The 20,936-nt window shown below is 55.3% G+C and overlaps 4 protein-coding genes across 9 annotated transcripts; 2 read left to right on the top strand and 2 right to left on the bottom strand.

Moving 5' to 3' along the window:
• The first annotated feature begins 953 nt into the window (after nucleotides 1–953).
• On the top strand, nucleotides 954–4,414 carry LOC117652006 (venom carboxylesterase-6-like). Its single transcript, XM_034396632.1, has 9 exons — nucleotides 954–1,265; nucleotides 1,348–1,485; nucleotides 1,564–1,708; nucleotides 1,799–1,978; nucleotides 2,055–2,507; nucleotides 2,615–2,905; nucleotides 2,987–3,134; nucleotides 3,833–4,018; nucleotides 4,104–4,414. Exons 1-9 carry the CDS (start codon nucleotides 954–956, stop codon nucleotides 4,231–4,233), a joined length of 1,983 nt encoding a protein of 660 aa, XP_034252523.1. The 3' UTR covers nucleotides 4,234–4,414.
• On the bottom strand, nucleotides 4,337–10,685 carry LOC117651814 (venom carboxylesterase-6-like). The gene is made up of 10 exons (XM_034396194.1): nucleotides 10,442–10,685; nucleotides 8,018–8,249; nucleotides 7,725–7,865; nucleotides 7,512–7,662; nucleotides 7,198–7,383; nucleotides 6,620–6,988; nucleotides 6,267–6,460; nucleotides 5,819–5,972; nucleotides 4,820–4,946; nucleotides 4,337–4,686 (listed from the first exon to the last, which is right to left on the bottom strand). The coding sequence occupies exons 2-10, from the start codon at nucleotides 8,063–8,065 to the stop codon at nucleotides 4,485–4,487; spliced, it is 1,572 nt and encodes a 523-aa protein (XP_034252085.1). The 5' UTR covers nucleotides 8,066–8,249; nucleotides 10,442–10,685; the 3' UTR covers nucleotides 4,337–4,484.
• Nucleotides 10,686–11,485: 800 nt separating this feature from the next.
• On the top strand, nucleotides 11,486–19,044 carry LOC117651821 (calcium release-activated calcium channel protein 1-like). 6 transcript variants are annotated; one of them, XM_034396215.1, is made up of 6 exons: nucleotides 11,486–11,736; nucleotides 12,304–12,447; nucleotides 15,030–15,066; nucleotides 15,563–15,691; nucleotides 15,782–15,987; nucleotides 16,076–19,044. In XM_034396215.1, coding segments are annotated over exons 1-6 (840 nt in total). In that variant the 5' UTR covers nucleotides 11,486–11,734; the 3' UTR covers nucleotides 16,398–19,044. The 6 variants fall into 6 exon arrangements, with proteins under 6 accessions (XP_034252106.1, XP_034252108.1, XP_034252109.1 ...); XM_034396216.1 differs by lacking the exon at nucleotides 11,486–11,736 and adding an exon at nucleotides 12,010–12,227; XM_034396217.1 differs by lacking the exon at nucleotides 15,030–15,066 and having other exon boundaries at nucleotides 11,490–11,736.
• A 25-nt stretch (nucleotides 19,045–19,069) lies between these two features.
• Nucleotides 19,070–20,886, bottom strand: LOC117651822 (MORN repeat-containing protein 3-like). The gene is made up of 5 exons (XM_034396221.1): nucleotides 20,321–20,886; nucleotides 20,025–20,176; nucleotides 19,644–19,803; nucleotides 19,285–19,451; nucleotides 19,070–19,209 (listed from the first exon to the last, which is right to left on the bottom strand). Exons 1-5 carry the CDS (start codon nucleotides 20,460–20,462, stop codon nucleotides 19,087–19,089), a joined length of 744 nt encoding a protein of 247 aa, XP_034252112.1. The 5' UTR covers nucleotides 20,463–20,886; the 3' UTR covers nucleotides 19,070–19,086.
• Nucleotides 20,887–20,936: the final 50 nt, after the last annotated feature.

Raw genomic sequence — 20,936 nt, 5'->3', positions numbered from 1 at the left:
ATCAGTCTGGCGAGGGGCAGTCACTGAAATAACCAACATAATCCGCGACACAATCACAATCATACTTTTGGAGATTCGATCGCCTTTTGACCAACATTGTGAGGCTACTGGCCAAAAATTGATTGGGGTCAAAGCCTTTCTGAGGCAAGGGCATGATAGAGTAGGGTCTTAAGAATACTGGGGTAGATTGGACACAGTGGCCGCCCAAAGTCAGCAATGTTCATTTTCGTCACTTTGACAGCTCTCCGAGACCCACGTTCTAGGCCTATTAATCTCCAACAATCAGTGATATGTAATAATCAAATAATGAAAAGAAATCGCTTGTAATCAATATATTCTCTAAAATTTTAATAATTCAGTAATCAATGTAGATGGAAATTTGGCTACCCCTCGGGAAATGCTCTCGGCCCGGCGAAATAAAATCCCTTTTCCCCCTCCCTCGCCGTCAAGGCAACCTTGATCATTTTCATCTTCATTCGACGGGCGTGACGGTGGTTAATGAGCCACGCGAATCTACGTGCAAACCGTCCTGCGTTCTGCCCGATTCTCGCTGGCGAGAGTGACGAGCCCAGTGAGTCACAGTTTTATCCAAAGTAATCCTGGCGGTGTGTGAGGCCTCCGCCCCTCTCTGGTGACGAACGTTCTAGAGTGCCAGCAGACTCATTGGGGTGGGCCGCGCGTTTGTGACACTGGAAAATTCTCTCGACGCAGGCATGGCGGGCTTGGATGAAATGTGACCGCTTTGACGGTCGAAAGGCTCACCGTGCAATAAGGCACGTGGTCGCGGTGCTCTCCTAGCCGACTCGTTCAGCATCGCCCGTCGCCACGCATAAATCGGCAACGCAGGCCGGGGGAGGGGAGGGGGTTGGGGCCGCCAGGACGCCGCCAGGACGCCGCCGTCGGCAACCATCCGCCAGAACTCGGCGCCGCCGTCTAGGACGAGCACCTTCACCATGCCGAGTACGTCCGCATGCTCCGGAAGGCCGACCCCGGCGACGTCGCCGCTGACCAACCCCCGTGTTGCAGAGGCCGACGCCACGCCACCGCGATGGCCGCGCCGCTTCGCCGCCGTGCTCAAGACCCTCGTCCTGGCGGCGTGCCTGCTCGGCCTGCGCCCCGCCCTGGGGGAGGCCGCCGTGCTCCTGGAGGTGCCCGGCGTCGGCGTGCTGCGGGGGACGACCCAGCGCAGCGCCGACAACGCTCCCTTCGCCGCCTTCGAGGGCGTGCCCTACGCCAAGCCCCCCGTCGGCGCCCTGCGGTTCCAGGTCGAGCTCCGGGTTCAACTCCCAGCGGCAGCGGGGAAGGGTGTTCCGCTCAGAACCTAAAGCGTTATTTTCGCACCCGCAGCCTGCCAAACCATCAGCGTCGTCCCCGTTCATGGTGCTGAACGCGACCTCGCAGACGATGCCGTGCCCCTACCTCTCCGACAAGGGCGTCCTCGTCGGGGTGGAGGACTGCCTGTACCTCAGCGTCTACACGCCCCAGGTGACGAAGTGGCGTCGCGGCACTCGCTTCCACCGAGAGGGTCTTTTGCTGCGCCCCGCTTACTGGTGCTGCTTGCAGGTGAACGCGGCCCAGGGGCTGCCCGTGCTGGTGGTGCTGCCCGGCGACGACTGGACGCGGGGCTACGCGGGCCGCTGGAAGCCGCACCGACTGGTGGACCGCGGCGTGGTCGTGGTCACCGTGCAGTCGAGGCTCGGCGCCCTGGGTGCGTAGCGTGGCGTAGTGCGGTGTGCGACCATCCTCGGTGTTTCTAGACACAGTGACCACCAAGGTGTGCTTGTCTCGGCCTCCGAAGGCTTCCTGACGACGGGGGACGCCGACGCCCCCGGCAACCTGGGCCTCAAGGACGAGAGGCTGGCGCTGTCGTGGGTCCAGCAGAACGTCAGGGCCTTCGGCGGGGACCCCGGCAACGTGACGGTGGCGGGCGTGGGCGCGGGGGCCGCGGCGGCCATGCTGCACGCCGTCACCTCGAAAGGTAGGCTGTTCGGGCCGCGCCATTGCGGCAGCACCGCCGCCTCAGTGAGGGCCCTCACCTCCTCCACCGCCCCCAGGGCTGTTGCAGCGCGTCATCGCCGTCAGCGGCTCGGCCCTCAGCCCCTGGTCGCTGACTGAGAACACGCAGGCCGCCGTCGACGTCCCCGCGCGCCGCCTGGCCGAGGCCATGCGCTGCGACTGCCCCATCCCCGTGCCGGCCGCCGCCAACGCCACCGCCAACGCGTCCGTCAACGCCGCCGCGCTGAACAGCACCAGGCCCGCCAACCTGACGGACATGGTGGAGTGCCTGCGGTCGCGCAGCGTGGCCGAGGTGTTGTACGCCTCGGCGCGGCTGCAGGGCTGGGCGGGGCTGCCGCCGGCGCCCTTCGGCCCCGTCGTGGAGCTGCATGGCGTCCAGCCCTTCCTCGCCGACGCGCCGCTCCGGCTGTGGCGCCACGCCGGCGTGCCCCTGCTGCTGGGGCTGTCCGGGAGCGAGGGGCTGCAGACGCTGGCCGGCTGGGAGAAGAAGGGTGAGTCTGCCGCCTCTGCGCCTAGTCGCTCCGTCTCCCTCCGCCGGGAGACGTGCTTCTCGTGGCTCCGGGACCTTCACCATACTTGCCTTCTCCTCGTCCCCCAGGCCTGCTCCACAACTCCTCGCTGCTGAACCAGCTAGACGCGGACTGGGCGCGCCTGGCGCCGGTGCTGCTCGCCTTCAACTCGACGCCCGAGCTGGACAAGAGCGCCGCGTCGGAGGACCTCCGTCGCCGCTACCTGGGCAACGGGACGGCCGCCGAGGACGCCGAGGGCGTGCTGCGGCTGTTCGCGGACCGCCACGTCGTGGTGCCCGCCCTGCGCGCCGCCATCGCGCACGCCCAGCAGGCCGAGCAGGCCGTCTACCTCTACCGCTTCGGCTGGAGCGCGACGCAAGGTGCGGACGCTGGAGGTCGACACGACGGTACTGTCCGACTAGTCTCTTCTCTAACGTCGCGGTTGTCGTTCTTCTTCGCAGAGGTCTCGGCCTTGGCTGGGCCGGCGGGTGGCAGTGACGCCAACCTGCTGCTGATGCAGCCCTCCGCCACAGAGGCCCAGAGGCTGCCCGCGCAGAAGGCCATGGTCGGCGACATCCTGGACGTGTGGGCCAGCTTCATCCAGGACGGGTGAGGCATGACGTCTGCATTTTGACCGACTACTCCCGTTGCAAATGTCTTACTCGAGGCAGAGCTTGCAAGAGGGAGGTCTCAAGACTACTAGAGCACCACCCGGCACGACTGGTAGCGAGCGTTCGGATGCAGCGGCCGCCCAAAGTGAGCCCAAACCGAATAACGACAGGTTGAATTGGGACCTTGGACTGCGGGCCGACCTTAATGAACGGAGGCGGCCCGGCGGGGCCTGGCGGGGTACGCCTTGGGTGTGGGGCGGCACGAGCCGGGGCCCCTCGTGGGGCCCCTCGTGGGGCTGGGGGGCCTGGCTGGGCGTGGAGCCGCATACTGGGGCGCCCTTAGCCGCCGCCGCGCACCGCCCGCCGCGACACCTCTGTCGCACATCCCGCGTTCCCAACCCGTTGTCAAGCTCCTGACATGAGATACTTGAGAAACGCCGCACAGTGGGCCAGAAGACCGGTGGAGGCGGTCAAAATCCCGGACGCGTTTTGAGCTCCAGAGTCGCTAAATGGGATTCGAACCGAACGAGTGACCCTACCAAAGGATTGCTCTTCGAAAGAGGAATCCATTGGTTGGGTCACACGCCCGGTTCGAGTCCCATGTAGCGACTCTGGAGCTCGAAACGCGTCTAGAGTTTTGCCCGCATGCGCCGGTCTTCTGACCCACTGTGGATGATTGACCTTGAGGCTTCGCAGGGTGCCGTCGCTAGGCAACACCACTCTGCAGAGCGTGGCCGTCAAGGACGCCAAGGACGTGCCCGAGGACCTCCCCGTCCTGGAACTGCAGCGGCCCGGAGTACACCGCCAGGGCAACTGGTCGGTGCACGAGCTGCTGGCCTTCTGGGATGGCCTGCCCTTGCTGGAGAACAAGAAGCCACCCAGGTGAGATTCGAAGACTCGAAAAGAAATCCCTCTGACGCTGGCTGCAAGTTGGTTTGTGTTTATCTTCGTTGCGTTCTGTTTCCAGCGAAACGACGACCGTCGCTGCAAAAACCGACTCCCAGAGGAACGAGATGTCCTCGTCCAGCAACAAATGGGAACACTTCAGGCTGCTCCTGCTGGCTGCCCTGCCACTTCTCTGCTTGAACTGGATCTAAATATTTTCACCCCAGATTTCGGAAGGCCGAGTACACTGAAGCACATTCTCATTTAAATTAAATTATGATTGCAATAGAGATCAAAGTTGACGCAACACCGCAGTTTCAGTTTTTTACAAAATAATTTATTGTTGTTGTTGTTTTTCTGTTGTTATGTTTGAAATACACATCTGAATAAGTAGCAAGTAGGTCCGCATTGCTGCAGCAGGCTCTCCGTGCTCTGGTGGTTCGCACTCGACGCCAAGACGGGCTCAGAGCTCGTCGCGCTCGCCCTGGTCGGCCGCCGCCTGGTTCTCGCCGATCGGCAACGACGTCCAGAAGGCCGTGCTGCCCAACTCGGGGACGGTGGCGAAGCTCAGCTCAGCCTTCCTGTCGATCCTGATGATGGGCAGCGCGGCGGCCGCGGGGTCCACTGACACCCAGCCCGGCGCGCCCGGCAGCCCCGCGGGGACACTGGAAGGATGCAAGTGGTCAACTACACTGGCGGCGAGAGCTTGCGAAGACACTTTCATCCCGTTGCGCGGTTTGCAGCGAAAAGAGTGTCATAAGCGATCTCAGGGTGACCTGTTTGGACGCGTCTACTCACCCCGTCCTGGCGAACGTCGTCAGGAAGCTGATGAGCTGCTTGCTGAGCTTCTGTTCAGTGGGCGTCCGCCCCGTAGGCATCAAGTCCCACTTGAGGAGGTACCCGGTGTCGTCGCCGTGGCTCACGCCTGCAACACAGAGGTCCGTGTCTCTCAGGCTCGGACTGGCCAGGGCAGACAGGCAGAAAAATCTGCCGGGGCCTTTCGGGTTTGGGACTAGTGACGTCACAAAGTTGGTCAAAGAGTCCTAGTGTATATAGGACGGAAGTAACCGTTTTCGCTGATTTTGGGCGGCCACTGCGTCCGATCTAATTGCGGTCAACGGCCTCCCTCGACGCCCTAGTATTCTTAAGACCCTACTCTTTCATGCCCTGTATCGGGAAGACGTTGACCACAACGATTTTGGCTTTGACCGCAACGATTTTCCGACCAAGTTGGTCAAAAAGTGGTCGAATCTCGGAAATTTGCTGATTTTGCTGACTTTGGGCGCCCACTGTGTCCAATCTAGTTGCCGTAAAAGGCTTCCCTCGACGTCCTAGTATTCTTAATACCCTACTCTTTCATGCCCTGTATCGGGAAGACGTTGACCACAACGATTTTGGCTTTGACCGCAACGATTTTCCGACCAAGTTGGTCAAAAAGTGGTCGAATCTCGGAAATTTGCTGATTTTGCTGACTTTGGGCGCCCACTGTGTCCAATCTAGTTGCCGTAAAAAGCTTCCCTCGACGCCCTAGTATTCTTAAGACCATACTCTTTCATGCCCTGTATCGGGAAGGTTATTGACCGCAACTAGTTTGGGAGCGGTAGGCTCACAAAGTTGGTCATGAAGGGTAAAAACATAATGATGATCGGGGGCCTTTTGCGGTCTTATCCGCTGGGGCCTTTTGGGGGCCAGTCCGAGCCTGGTGTCTCTGTCTCTCTCGGAAGCCAGTCAGTACCCCATGAGTGCGAGAGAGACAGGGTGAGGGAACGCCCTGAGTCTCAGGCCCGCGTCTCTCACCCCAGTTGGTGGTGTCACCGTTGGCGATGGCGGCGCTCAGGCTGTACTCCCCGCGGTAGCCGAACTCGTAGAGGAACACGCTCTCGCTGTTGGCCTTGGCCATCTCGCGGGCCGCCTGCTCCACGCCCGTGTTGAAGATGCGGTCCCCGATCATCTGCGAACATGGCGGTCGAGCGGCAAACGTCACTGGGGCGAGGGGTAGCGCCGGGGTCCGCATCACTAGTAGAGTCCCTCCCGCCGCACAGACCGGCAAAGCCGGCTGTCAAAACTCTAGACGCGTTTCGGGCTCCAGAGTCGCTAAATGGGACTCGAACCGAACGTGTGATCCCACCAATGGATTGCTCTCCGAACGAGGAATCCGTTGGTGGGGTCATTCGTTCGGTTCCTCCACCGGTCTTCTGGCCCACTGTGCGACGGGGGTAAGAGGGGCACGAATAGCATCACCCACCGCGATGAACTCCTTGGTGGCGCCGGCGAAGGGCCGGCTGCCGAAGTAGCGCTCCCGGATGGCCACGCTGAGAGCGTCGCGCCGCGCCGCGTCCGCGGGGGCGGTGTAGTTGTAGTCCAGCAGGAGCGGCGCCCTCTGCAGCCAGTCGCGCTCCAGCTGCTGCAGCTTGGCGGCGTGCGCCTCGCCCAGGAACTCTGCAAGGAGTCAGTCCGCGTGTCAGCTCGTCGCTCTGTCTCTCTCGCACCAATGCGGGACGCCCCATGAGTGCGAGAGAGAGAGAGAGAGAGAGAGAGAGAGAGAGAGAGAGAGAGAGAGAGAGAGAGAGAGAGAGAGAGAGAGAGAGAGACACGCACCCCCAGCGTTGTACAGCCCCTCCTCGGTGGTGACACCCGTCATCCAGGGCAGGTCGTGCGCGGCGCCGGACTGGATGACGTCGAGGGGCGCGCTGTCCAGGAAGGCGCCCAGCGTGCCGGCGGGCTCCACGACGGGCGCGAAGGGCGAGAAGGGCAGCTCGTGGTCGTCCTGCAGGCCGGGCACGGCGGCCACCACGGCCCGCGCCGGCCGGTACCGCAGGCACTCCACCAGGTCGCGGGTCGTGGCCGCGTCGTCCGACGGGCACCCCACCAGCGCGGCGATGCGGCGGGCCTTCTGCAGGGCCGCCTCCTGCTGCGTCCAGGGGCACAGCGCGGAGCCGCTCATGGACCAGCCGCGGTGGAACACGCCTGGGCGGCAGAGGCATTGGCGAACGTGTCCCACGGTGTCCAGAGTCGCTAAACAGGACTCGAACCGAGCGTGTGACCCCACCAATGGATTCCTCGTTCGGAGAGCAATCCATTGGTGGGGTCACACGTTCGGTTCGAGTCCCATTTAGCGACTCTGGAGCTCAAAACGCGTCCGGCATTTTGAACACCTCCGCCGGTGCGGGGCCTACCTTGGGACAGCGGCGACAGGTAGTGGTAGTGCACGCTGGCCCCGCCGGCCGACAGCCCGAGCAGGGTGACGCTGTTGGGGTTGCCGCCGAACGCCGCCACGTTGCCCTGCAGCCAGCGCAGCGCCAGGCTCTGGTCCTTGAGGCCGTTGTTGCCGGGCACCACGTCGTCCTCCGTGCTCAGGAAGCCTGCATGTGCAGCACGCGCAGCACGTGTCACTTGTCTGGAGCGACAACGAGGGCCTCGACGAGGGCCTCGGCGAGGGCCTCGACGAAGGCCTCGACGAGGGCCTCGGCGAGGGCCGGGACCGTCTTACCCATGACGCCGAGGCGGTAGTTGATGGTGACGAGGACGACGTCGCGGTCCAGGATCAGCTCGGGGCCCCAGTCCGCGCTGGCGCCGTACATGAAGCCGCCGCCGTGGATGAACACCAGCACGTCCAGGAGCGGCGCGCCGGGCGCGGCCAGCTGGACAACGACGAGGCGTTAGCCGCGGTGCACTTGTTGTCGGTGGAGACGTGACCACTTACCTTGGGCGTGTAGACGTTGAGGTATAGGCAGTCCTCCTCGCCGAGCACAGCGGACACGGGGTACCGGTCGTACTGGATGCACTTGGGGGGCAGCTTGGTGGCGTCCCACACGCCTTGCCACGGCTTGGTGGGCTTGGGCTCCTGCAATGCAAAAACGCCAAAGCGGTGCAACTCGCCTCGGGACAGCTTGGGGGTTGACGCCTGTGAAGTCAACGATAGGCCGCCACGCCACACGCCCCGGCGCGGTGTTGCCTACCTCACAGGCGCTCTCCCTTAGTGTCCGCCACACCCACCTTAAACCTGTACTTGCCGACGGGCGGGCGCGCGAACGGGATGCCCATGAAGGCCAGGATGTCCCTGCCGCCGTTGCTCCGGAGGACGGTCCCCCTGACGGCGCCCTTCTCCAGCTGGACCAGGGGGTCGGCGGACTTGCCCTGCTCGGGCGTCGCGGCCGCGGCCGCGCCACGGCCAGCGCCACGGCCAGCATCACCGCCGCCAGGACTCGCATCTTGTCGCGTACACTGCCTGAAAGCAAAAGCACCAGCCCCGTCATTGGAAGCGAGGCTGTTTGTTTGGCCCGGACGCGTCTGAGTACAGAGCACGAGTGTGTGTGTGTAGGTGTGTGTGTGTGTGTGTGTGTGTGTCCACCTTTTGTCTCGGCTCGGTTATCGGTACGCGGTACCCGGCAGAGGGCAAAGAAAGGCGTTCTTACGCCCCAGGCGTCCCCAGGGTGCCCCAGGGCTCTGCCTGGCACGACCCTTTATCTACCGGTATCTACGCGGCGCAGTGAGGCGAGCAAATAAGGTGAACCAGGCCCAGCCAGCAGACTCATTCCGAGAGTCGTTTTCGTCGCTCTGTCTCTCTCGCGCCCATACGGAGCACCCCATGAGTGCGAGAGAGACAGCGCGACGAAGACGACTCTCGGAATCAGTCCACAGTGACGACGCACTGTCTCCATTGTCTCCGAGCGAGCACTGCAGTCAGCAGCAGCAGTGGCTCGGCCCGCCCCCAGGCCCGCCCGGTGGGCAGGCAACCCAACGCGCGCCTGCCGAGCGATTTAGAAGAGCGGTTTGTCGCTCTGTCTCTCTCGCACCCCTATGGAGAGCCCCATGAGTGCGACAGAGACAGAGCGATGCCCGTCCCTCTCCTCCCTGAATGGTGCCTTGCGCGGGAAAGGAAGTCGGGCGGGGACCTCGGGGACCATTATGATTAGAGGACCACGCCGTGCCGTGCCGTCGACTTATTGGATATGTTTTGTGTTCTGTTCTGATCTTATGGCTGCGCCTACGGCCGGCCCAACCGAAATAACTACTTCAAATCCCCTTTCTTCGGCTGCCTTTATAACATCGGCAGTGTGCGTGCCTTCCTCCCCTCTTGTTCAGACCGTTCTGAGACACCTACTCTCCCCCCACCCCCAAGCGATTGACTAACCCACCACCCAAACAGGGCCTGGCCGTGGGGGAACGGCACCACTGTGTGAATCATTCACGTCACGTGACGACCCTTGGACCAGTGTGAGCGAGTTGTGCTCCGCCCAAGGACCAAGGACCAAGACGGCGCAAGACCGAGGACGGCGAATTATCTGCAGACCGATTTCCGAGAGCCCTTTCCGTCGCTCTGTCTCTCTCGCACTCGTCGGGCATCCCGCAGTCCCGCACACGCGCGAGAGAGACAGAGCGACGGCTCTCGGAATCAGTCTGCTGCTGCCCCCTCGGGCCCCCGCGCCCCCTCGGGCCCCCGCGCCCCCTCGGGCCCCCGCGCCCCTCGGGCCCCCGCGCCCCCTCGGCCCCGCGCCCCCTCGGGCCCCGCGCCCCTCGGGCCCCCAGCCCCCTCGGCCCCCGCCCCCTCGGGCCCCCGCGCCCCCCAGGCCCCCGCGCCCCCTCGGGCCCCCGCGCCCCCTCGGGCCCCCGCGCCCCTCACGACGGACTCGCGGACTCGCGCAGAGACAGCCAAGTGCCCCAGTTCGTTGCTCCTGCATAAAGCCACCGCGAATCAGGCGTTTTAATTATGAAGAGGGGAGGGGTGGGGGTAGTAGCGTCGCAGAAGAAAAGCAAGTAAAAAACTTAAAAAACAACAACAACGAAAAACAGCAATTCAAAAGTAAAGGTTGCCTGATGATGCATTGCGTTCGGAGTTCACAGGCAATCAATCGACAGTAAATGATCGAATAAAGGCCATTGAACCTCGCCCGCGACAAAAACCGTCTCGCGCGCACCGCAGGACGTGGGGCATCGAACGTCAACGTGCAGCTACACTATGCGTAACGATTGGTATAACACGAGAATGGGCACGGCAGTTTGGGGTAGCGTGGGGCGGCGTAGGGTAGCTTGAGGTAGCGTGGGGTAGCTCGCGCGTCGGCGACGGATCAGACCGCCGGCAGGTCAACTAGTGCCGGCTAGTGCCCGACTGCCCGACAAGGCCAAGGCCGGACGAGGCCACCGCACTGTGACGACGACTCACCGCATAGTGGGCCAGAAGACCAGTGGATGCGGCAAAAACTCTAAACGCGGTTTGAGCTCCAGAGTCGCTAAATGGGACTCGAACCGAACGTGTGACCCCACCAATGGATTGCTCTCCGAACGAGGAATCCATTGGTGGGGTCACACGTTCAGTTTGAGGCCTGTTTAGCGACTCTGGAGCTCAAAACGCGTCTAGAGTTTTGGCCGCCTCCACCGTTCTTCTGGCCCACTGTGCACCGACCAGCCGCTGAGACTCACAGTGGAGGTGGCGACCGGTGGCGACGCTCGCGCTGGCTGTCGCTTGTCGCTTGTCGCTTGTAGCTTGTCGCTCGCAGCTGGTCGTTGGTCGCTTGTAGTAGTTTGTTGCTTGTCACCCCGTCGCCTTGTCGTCACTGCAGCTGGCTTGTCAGTGCCCGGCTTGCCTGGCTTGCCCCGATGCTCCTGGGCGTCTTTGCGCCCCTCCGTGCCGTCTGACGTGCCGTCTGGCTGTCTGGCTCGGTGCGGGCGCGGCTTTACATCCACTAATCGTCGTGGTCCCCGTGTGTGTGTGTGTGGGGGGGGGGGGCACCCCGCGCGGGTCACTAGGGTCAACAGGTCGGGGAATGCCTTTCACCTCGTCGATAAGACACAAGTGCCCGCCTTTTTCTTTTCCATTTTTGTCTCCGAGCCACATTGCTTTCGTAGTGGGAACAATTGTCGGAAGACGGCGGAGTGCCGAGCGACTGCCAAGGACCGTTCCCTCTGTCGCACTCACGGGGTACCTTGTACGGGGGTGTGAGAGAGAGAGAGATGACGGTCCCCTTCGCCTTATTCGCAAGGCGTCAGAGCGCGACACCGTCGGCTGTGACGTCACCATGGGACCTCTAGACTTGAAAGCGTCAAAAAACGCAAAGAGCCTAAAACTGGGTTAAGTGAAAGGCATTTTCACAATACCGGTGACTTAGATATTTGTACTGGAGAGTGATTTTAAAGTGACAAAGCGAAATAAGAAAGTGAAAATTGTGTTGGGGTTAGTCGCCACGGACCTCTGGAGTAGTTCCAATAGCGCCCACCACGAGCAGATAGAGCGCGCTGAGCTTTGCCTTCGAATGCCAATCGCCGCCGCGCCGACTGCCGTGCCGGCTCGTACTTGGGCTGCGTTTGAGCCTGCCGCCACACCGTCGCGCCCTCTAGCGGGGAGCGGCGCGAAGCGTGAGCCGAAACCGGAAGTGCAGTGCAGTGGTGCCAACGGCGGGCGGCGATGCGCGGCAAGGCGGCTGCTTTTCACGGCGCTTGCCCGCCACCAAAGCGGCCGCCAATTCAATCCGGGCTTCCCTACAAATTTGAGCTTTGCCCTGTCCGCCGGGCGAGGCCTGCCGCGCTGTCCGGGACAACGCGACGCGAGCAGCATGTTTGTTTACGTCGCGGACTGCCGACGACGGGACGTGGTGTGTGTGTGTACGTGTATGTGTGTGTGTGGGTGTACGTGTTGTCAAGTCAACGCCAAATTTATGTCTAAATTTTGGCCGCGGCAAGTGCCGAAAACATGAGTGACCGCCTCGCTCTTCGTCAATGTGAGTACCCACCGGCCCGGCGGGGCGTCCGATCGCGGTCGCTCCACTGACAGCGACAGGACAGCGCCGAGAGCCAGATCGGATCGGAACGGAAAGGGGATTGCGATTGGGTCCGACCAGGTATTTGTCTGCTTGCCAAATGTTTGATATGACCCTGAGGGCCGCAATGACAAATTGAAGCCGACTCGGCGTTGTCGTATATTTACTGACTTCCTGTCTCCGACTAGGCCTAAGTGTGAGTTGAGCGCGTTCACACTTCGATCTGCCTTCTCAGGGGGCAACTGTCAGCCTTGCAGCAGAAGTCTCATAACCTCTTTAACTCGCTCTAATTACAAAAGGGTTCCATTGTGGTGCTGTTGTATTTTTGGCTTTTCCCTCTGCGGTTTAATTTTATTTATAGTATCCATGGCTATTACGTCACTCAATTAATTACAAATTATTTTCATGTGTTAGACGAGGGTATTTATTGTATCTTCAGTTTTTTTACCAATGTCTGGTCAATACCATATCTTATCTTAACATAGTGATATCAATTGAATTATCTGAAATGTGTCCTTGACTTTGCAGGAGAGACCATTCAGCCCAGCTCACATGTCCACGTGGTCTACAAGTTCAGGACGGCGCACAGTATTTGCCCCTGGTGAAACGCCCCACATCTGTGGCCAAAATTTTTCGTGGGACCGAGACCCCTACCACTACGCCATACCAACGGTGAGTATGTGTAAATGATTTATCGTAAACTCTGGAAGTTGGGTTGTATCCAAGCTTTGCATTCACCATCATTTCAAATAACAAAGCCATTTGTATCGAATGCAGACAACAGGTGCCAACCAAGATAGTTTTTAAATTTCGCTAGAATTTTCTGCTCCATGAATCGCTTAAGTTTAACGATACGACCTTCCAGATTATCAATTCTTAGCTCTCCTCTGATCAGGGCTCTGCAAGTTACTGGTTTATTGTGGTGGGAAGCGCTCGACAAAACTTCTGGTTCCAAGCTCTTCTTTCTCCAGCTAGGTCTCTGAGGTTGGGGTGAAAGTGACATTAAGTCATTAGCATGGTCTTGGCAGTGGAGGCATGACTCCTGCGGGGAAGCACTGCATGAGACATGACAATTTCCATAAATCTTGACAATGTCGAACAAAGGGAATCTTTTCCTGTTCCATCTCTTTTCTCTGAGCTCTTTCTCCATTTTCCTCATGCCTGTAGATGAGGTTTCCACCCTCCAGAACGTGCCACCCCCAGATGCCGCCACCAAGCTTGAGATACAACATCGATACGTGAAAGAAAATGAATCAATGGCAATGTCCAATGGGCTCTGGCCTCTTTTTGCGTTCCATGGTCCTAGTCCTAGGCTAGTCCTAAGTGTCCTGGGCGCCCGCCGTAGCGGTTCGCCGTGATACTGCATCCCATTGCCCGTGCGCGCTCTCTTTCTCTTCCAATCTCTCTCTCTCGCTCTCGCTCTCGCTCCCCCGGCCGTGACGTGCACGCCGCCGCTCGCCTTCCATGCAAACTGACCGAGAGCCCGACGTGCCGACAGGGCATGAATAAATATGGCCCGCGTCCGCCCTCCGCGCTATGAGGCGAGTTTAGCAGTGTAGCCGAGACAGGCCCAACTCGAAATGTCTCGGACCGTGGTCGGGGTCCTGCCTGGTCCTGTCGCACCGTTTCTCCACCTCCAGTCCGGATTGGTGCGGGTTGCCTGCTCATGCGGCGATGTTTACAGAGTCTTGCCCCTCCTGTACTGTAGGCAACTCTCCCCGACTCTCCCTGTCCCCTCTCACTGGGCCATTTGAGAAGGGATGGGGTTGTGAATGTGCCTCAGCCTTCTATTGTTTGCAAGAGGTGGGAGAGATAGAGAGAGAGAGCACCCCCCTCCCCCTTCCCCTTTGGCCACTGGCTACTCGTCCAGCGGGGAAGGACAATCAGGACTGGCGGCTCGTGCCACTCGTGCCGCGGCGCGGGTCAGCGCCAAGGGTCAAGTCGACCCGAGCCATGTCGGGCCATGAGGCCGAGGACAAAGCGGCAGCATGGCAGCCAGTGGGTCCAGGACGCACGCCCGGCGCCGGCGGTCCAGTTCTGGAGGCCGCTGCTCCGTGGCAGCGCGCTGAGCTGCGAACCGCGAACTGCGAAGCGTGCGAAGCCCCATTGCCGGCCGATTGGTCGCGTCCCGTGCCGTCCCTGTGCCGTCCCTGTTCCTCGTTGGTCCCGTGGGAGTGCGGCTTGGGCTGCGTGACGCCACCGCGATTCGCCAGTGTAGTGCGATTTGTCCCGCCCAGAGTCCCGTGGTTCTGGTCCCGTGGTCCTGGTGCCGGAGGTGCCGCCATGCCGGACCGCGAGCGCGGCGAGCGCCAGCCCCGGAGGGCCAGCAGCCACGCGAGTGCGGGCCTCGGCCTCGGCCACGGCCCTCCGCCTTCCGGACGAGGCTCGGGATCGACATCGGGATCGGTGCCTGCGTCCGGGACGTCCGGGCCCAGGACCAGGTCGCAGAGCGGCAGCCACCCGTGAGTGGCCCATGTCCTAGCCCACAGCTGACTCATTCCGAGAGTCGTTTTCGTCGCCGTCTCTTCCGCACACTAGGGCCGTCCTCTAAGGGTGCGAGAGAGGCAGAGCGACGACAGCGATTCTCGGCATCAGTCTGCAGGGGGACTTGGGGCTTCCGTAAAGGTGTGAGAGAGACAGCGACGAACGCCCTGTGCGGAAACAAACAGCCTGCTTCTTCAGGCCAGGACCGCTTGGAGCGTCGGTCTGCAGGGTTGCGTGGATGTCCCGGGGATTGACAGAGTTAGAAAGGGGTCTGGGGGAGGATCATTTTTTTTGTATTAGTTAACGGTATTACAATTGGAAAACAGGAAATGTTAGGAAAATTCATGGGAGAGACTTTTAGTTATCCTCTATCACTCTCTATTTCAGTAGTGACATGAAACAATCTTGTATTTTTACTCCTTTTCTTGTCACTTCCAATTTATTTGTTTGATGATTATTTTGTTTTTTGCTGTAGCTGCTAATTTGTTTTTGTATGTTGTTTTGTTTGCTACATGCATCAAGTATTGTATCTGTAGGCCAATATTCAGCTCTTGTGTAATGAAGTCAGCTTTCAATAAGTTTTTGTTTGTCAATGTTGGTTTCCAAGTTGTGTATGCCGTTTTAAAATTAATTTTGGATGCTTTATTGGTTCTATTATGGACTGATTTGACGTCCAGCCACCTTCCCCCCTTTGCTGCTGTTGTGTTTTTTTCTATGCTATGTTTTCCCTACCCTACCTTTACTGATTGAGTACATGGTATTTTGTGCAGTGATTTCCCGACCGACTCAATGAACGCTGCTGAGGAGGTAATTATGCACTTTCTTCTCCAAGCCTCCCCTGTATGAATAGTTTTCTGCCTAGCTGTAGAATTCCTTTGAATGATTTTTCTTTCCAAAAAGCAAATGCATCAAGTTTTCCTCTGTTTCATCTCCATTGATATAATTAATTGGACCTTGACTGTGTTGCAACTGAACTAGAAAGGCATTTAGGTTCAGATCTCCTTGACTTCTCCTTTCCGTTCTTCTGCTTCTGCTTGTCGTTTTCGATCTGTGGTAGAACTCTTAGTTTCACTGATTGAACATTGTCTCACAGGGCTTCCTGCAAACAAAGGTGGTGTTGGTGTGGAAACATTAACTTCAAGCACAGAATTTTTTTAAAAAGTTACCAAATGTGTCCTTCAAATTTTTTTACAAAGTTTGCATGGTTTGCAATTGTTTTGTGTTTGCATTGTGCTGGGATCAGGTTAACAACTAAAGAAAAATTTTAATATCAAAGTAAACCAAATCTCTCTTATTTTTACAGGGTAGGATGTCACAGTCTGGAGATGGATTGCATACGCCGGGGTTTCTCTCCTGGCGCAAGCTGCAGCTCTCCCGGGCGAAACTGAAGGCCTCCAGTAAAACATCTGCTCTTCTGTCCGGCTTTGCAATGGTAAGATCATGTGCAAGTGCAAAACTGCTGCTGTATGTATTTCATAAATTATGACAATCTCTAAACTTTGTCTTTTTTACCATCTTTTAGGTTGCAATGGTTGAAGTACAACTCAGCAATGACACCAAAGTCCCTCAAGAAATGCTCATTGCCTTTGCTGTGTGCACGACACTGTTAGTTGCTGTGCACATGTTGGCATTAATGATCAGTACCTGTATACTTCCCAACATAGATGCTGTCTGTAATATGCATTCAATAAGTTTAGTACATGAATCTCCTCATGAAAGACTGCACTGGTAAGAATGAGCTTTGATTTATTTTATCTCTAACATACTCAGATCCAAGTTTATTTACACCTTAATTTTAATTTTCTTGTCTGTTTAGGTACATTGAAACTGCATGGGCATTTTCTACATTACTGGGACTCCTCTTATTTCTGTGTGAAATAGCCATTCTATGTTGGGTGAAATTTTATGACTTTTCGCAGATTGCTGCATGGTCTGCTTGTATTTTACTTATTCCCGTCCTCATAATTTTTCTTGCCTTTGCAATACACTTTTATCGGTCCCTTGTGAGTCATAAGTATGAAGTCACAGCTTCGGGCATCAGAGAATTAGAACTCTTGAAAGAACAAATTGAGGCAGGAGATATGGAAGGACGGGCAAATGGCATCAACAACTTGCTGAACTCAGCCCAGGTTGTTTGATTGTTATGTTGTTACAGGAGTGTTTTTTAGGTATCTTGTAAAAAATTGACTTATGTTTAATATTATTTGAATTTTCCCCCCTCTCCCCAACCTTGAAAAACAAAATAACCTGTATCACGTGGTAAGGAAATACTTCAATACTGTTAGGTGGCTTTTAATCAATCTGAAATTCATTGATTCATGGTTTTTATTAAGTCATGCACTGTTAATATTTTGTTTAGTTGGACTGATGCATGCATTCCGGGTTTTTGTTAGTAGGTTAAGAAGGTTTCACTTCCTTTTCTTTACAAAATCTCCCTTTTTCTTATTGTTTGTGAAAGGTTATTTTTTCTGTTCACAATTTTGTGATTGAATTTTTTTGTACCTTTTTTTTTAGTAATAGTAACTTAAGCTATGCTGCCACTTCAGATAGTACAATGCATTCTGTTGTGTGGTTGCCTTGTCAGTCCAACAAATATAATAACAAATATTTTGGCCTACTAATTTTTATTTCCAATTCAATTTTATTTTGGAATCTTAAAACCTATCATATGTTCCCTTTTACCGGAGAACGATACTGTTTTGGAGCCTTCTTTAGCACTTAAAAATCTTTCTTGAATGATGCATTTTGATTATGTTAAAGAAAGTTGACGTTGATATCTTAAATGAAGTATTAGTTGGGCTTTTACGTCATGTCTTCTTTTAAGTTGACTTGGTTGTGAAGTTTTGAGTTTCTTGCTCTCTTGCTCTTAATCCTTTAAGTCTTTTCTGTCTTGCCAAAATAAGTGTTTTGTGTAATGTTCTGTGGTTTCTATCAGAGCAAACCTAAAAAGGTTTTATATTCTTTTAATTTGCCAGTTCTTTAATTGCTTTTCTTTTTGTTGGTACCTTATTCCCTAGAACCTTCAATTACTCCTGCATTTACCTTGAGAATCTCATTTGTGTCTTAATTTCATAGATTTTGAAAACGCTTTTTGGTTTGGGTTTGTACAGTGTGTAGAATGAATTGATTTGTTTGGGTGCGGCATCTCGTACCTTTTTCTTCAACCTGAAGAACTGTTCAAATGTTGCTCAAAATTAGTTAGTTTGCCATGATTCAAGTCAGTGTCTGCCTAAATAATTTTATTGATTCTTTTGCAATAAGTGTATGTTTGTTCTATTCATAAGAGAATGTAACAGAAGAAGTTAAATACTGAATGCGGGAGTAATTTAGTGACTATCAGGACAAAATCCTCGTTGTGTTTCTCTCCAACAGTCATGTTAACTCATTCCTGCATTCCGTTAGTATGCTTTGATTTCGATTCAAACAATTCAGCATGGCAAACACCACCTTAGTATGTTTGACTCACCACATAATGAGCAGTCATGACTAATTAATATTGCTTGCTAATTTTTTTAAGTTTGGATCTGTGATTGATGTGTTGTTAAATAGTTTCTTTTTGACTTTGTTTTTATGTTAAGAGATTTATTTTATTGTATTCACACTAAATGTCCAGAACATTCAAAATGTTCTTCATTATTGTGACACCTCACAGGCCAGAATATGTTTTACTTTATCATGTCCACACGCAACACAATTTGCATCATGCTTCCATTCTTCATTGCAATGCACCTAGTTATGCATCCTTCAATTTCTTTATATTTTAGTCCTTTGTCTCTTTTGATTTCTTACTATGTAGTAGTCAACATGTGTTGACTACAATTTCACCAAACTCAAAAATCCTAATGTTTGGGTACCTGCTGGTATCTGTCTTTTTAAAAAAATCTATTTTTTATCCCTTGAAATAGCTGTAGTGTTTTGTCTTGTGTTGTTTTTATTCTCTTATTTTCATTGCATAGCGTGATGGTTTGGAGGTACTGTAGTGTAATGGAGAGTGAGTTTTGTTTTTTAATTGATGGCATGTTGCTCTGATTGGATAAAAAAATTTACTTATTTTTGTACCAGTATTAACACTAAGAGCTGCAGATGGGGTCCAGATAAATTAGTTCTTTTTTCCTTTTTCCTTTTGCCAAATTTTTTTGGACCTTTTATTCTTTAGAGACTTAGGTTAGTCCTAACTGAAAAGTCTTTCTACTTAACCAATAGCAATACAATATAAAATGAAAACTTCTCTTGTGTATTAAGAAAGAGGTTTGACTGAGACTTGTGTATGGACTGTTTAAATGGCTAAGATTCGGGTGCATTGTTGGCTTACTATCCAAACTTCCATCAGAAATCTTAATACCCTATTGTTTTAATAATTGTACTTACCACCATCATCAACTATTTTGATCCATAAATCACCATACATTTGTTTTCATTGTAATGTGGAATGCCAAAGAAGCTCATTGAGCTACACTTCCATGAATTTCATGTGAATCATTGCACAAAGAATTTGCCTGAATATTCAAAATGACTTGAAGTATACAACTGTGTTATTGATGGCACGGCATTGATTTTCTAAACATGGCAGATGGATATCTCTTTCTGTTCATCTTGTGTTAGTCTAGGACTTTTATACTTATTACATAATTTAAGTTTCTCAACATTATTAAATGTTTTTTATTTACAAAACTTAAGCAAACAAGATTTTTTTCTATCCAAAGTTTTATCCATTCTACCAAATTAACTGTTTTATGGACTTAAACATGTACTGTGATTGGTAATAATAAACTATCCTATTGTTTATGTACAGTATTAATGACTGCTGCCATCCCAGTCCTACATGCACTAAATATTTCCAGTTCCCAGCCGTCCAAGAGATGCTGCGCTCTTCACACTTTTAGAGCGAACTCTTTGCAGAGCGCCCTGCTGACTCTCCTCCGCCACACCATCCGCGTTGAGGAGTTCGTTCTACAGCCAGTAAAAACGGACTCGGCCATTTTTTGCTACCGTGTACTCATGGACGTGGTGTGAAAAGTTACTCACGGGCGGCATGGTGAAGCCGGAGGACTCTGCTTGCCTCAGAGTGCTGGACACGCAGACGCCTTGGTCCCAGACGCCCTCCTGGAGCTGCCCGCTGTCCAGGTGGAAAAACCGGCCCTGCCCGTGCTTGACGCCACACTGGAATTCCCCTTCAAAGCAGTTTCCGTTGGCTGCAAGCAGGAGACAGACAGTGCGGACGCCAAGCTTGGGCCAAGCTTGGGCTTAGCCCCGCCGAGCGTGAGCCAACGTGCCAACACGTGCTGCAGACTGATAATTCCGAGAGTCATTTGGGTCACTCAGCCTCTCTCGCACTCCCGCGGCGTTCCGTGTCAGTGCGAGAGAGACGAAGCGATGCCACTCACGCTGCACGAGGACGCCCCGGCCGTGGAACTGGTTGTCCAGCCACTCGCCGTGGTAGAAGCTGCCGTCCGGGAGCCACCCGCGGCCCTCCCCGGCGCGCCGGCCCTCGCGCCAGCAGCCCTCGTACCAAGAGCCGTCCGCGTCGCGGCCGATGCCCCAGCCCTGCCAGACCACGGCCAGACTCTAGACGCGTTTAGAGCTCCAGAGCCGCTTAACAGGACTCGAACCGAGCGTGTGACCCCACCAATGGATTCCTCGTTCGGAGAGCAATCCATTGGTGGGGTCACACGTTCGGTTCGAGTCCTATTTAGCGGCTCTGGAGCTCTATACCCGTATGGGATTTTGACCGCTCGGCCGCGTGAGAGTGAGGGAGAGGTACTCACGTGTCGCTTGCCGCGCTCCCACTGGCCGCTGTACGCGAGCTGCAGGGAGCCGTCCGCCATCCGCCTGCTGAGCACGCCGTGGCCCTGGCGCAGCTCGCCGGAGAAGTCGCCCTCGTACAGGTGCCCCCCGCGCGTCAGGGCGGCGCCCTTTCCTGTGCACATTCGTCCCTTGTCTGCTATTTGGTGATTGGGAAAGCTAGAGCACTGCAGTAGTTGAAGCGCGGATCCAGGGTGCGATGGCGGTGTGGCAAGGCCTTGGGCAAGGCCGCCTGAAAGGAAGGCGAAACGTCGCTCACCTTCCCGCTTGTCGTCTCGCCAGTCACCCACATGCTGGTCGCCGTTGAGGAAGTACACGGTGTGCCTCGTACCGGACTTGTAGCTTATCTGTTCCTTTCGCCTCCACTCGGGACAGGGTTTGAACTTCTTCAGGAAAGGCATAGTCGTCAGTCGTCTCGAGTTGCCACATTAGTTGATGTGTTGCCATGGTGAGGTGAGACAGAGTAGTCGAGAGTTTTTCATACAGCTATTTCATGTCGTGGGGACTTTCCAGCAGTTTCTTTTATCGCGTGTGCTGACTGCTGGCTACTTGCACAGCTGTACTAACGCCGAGGTCGCGGCGACGCTCCCCGAAAATGAAGACCTACGGCACCACGGCGCCTGTCAAGTAGGCCAGCCCGCCCAACGCCGATGTCTCACGGGACTGCCCGCCGCCGCAGGCGCTAGGCCTCAAGATTCTCTGCAGGGAGCCCCGGGAAGGTGAGCCGGTCCCTACCCTCCCCAAAACCACACTGAGCACCCCCTGCTCACCAAAACGGGCACCCCTCTCAAATCAATTTATTCCTCTCCATTCGGCCGAATTTTCCAAGTTACTCCTTGGTCCTTCCCTTACTCACACCTCACACTCGGTTCCCA

Source organism: Thrips palmi, unplaced genomic scaffold, assembly GCF_012932325.1.
Source record: "Thrips palmi isolate BJ-2018 unplaced genomic scaffold, TpBJ-2018v1 HiC_scaffold_6, whole genome shotgun sequence".
Lineage (NCBI taxonomy): Eukaryota > Metazoa > Arthropoda > Insecta > Thysanoptera > Thripidae > Thrips > Thrips palmi.
The sequence above is the reverse complement of the archived record's forward strand: the minus strand, read 5'-3'. Positions and strand labels throughout refer to the sequence as shown.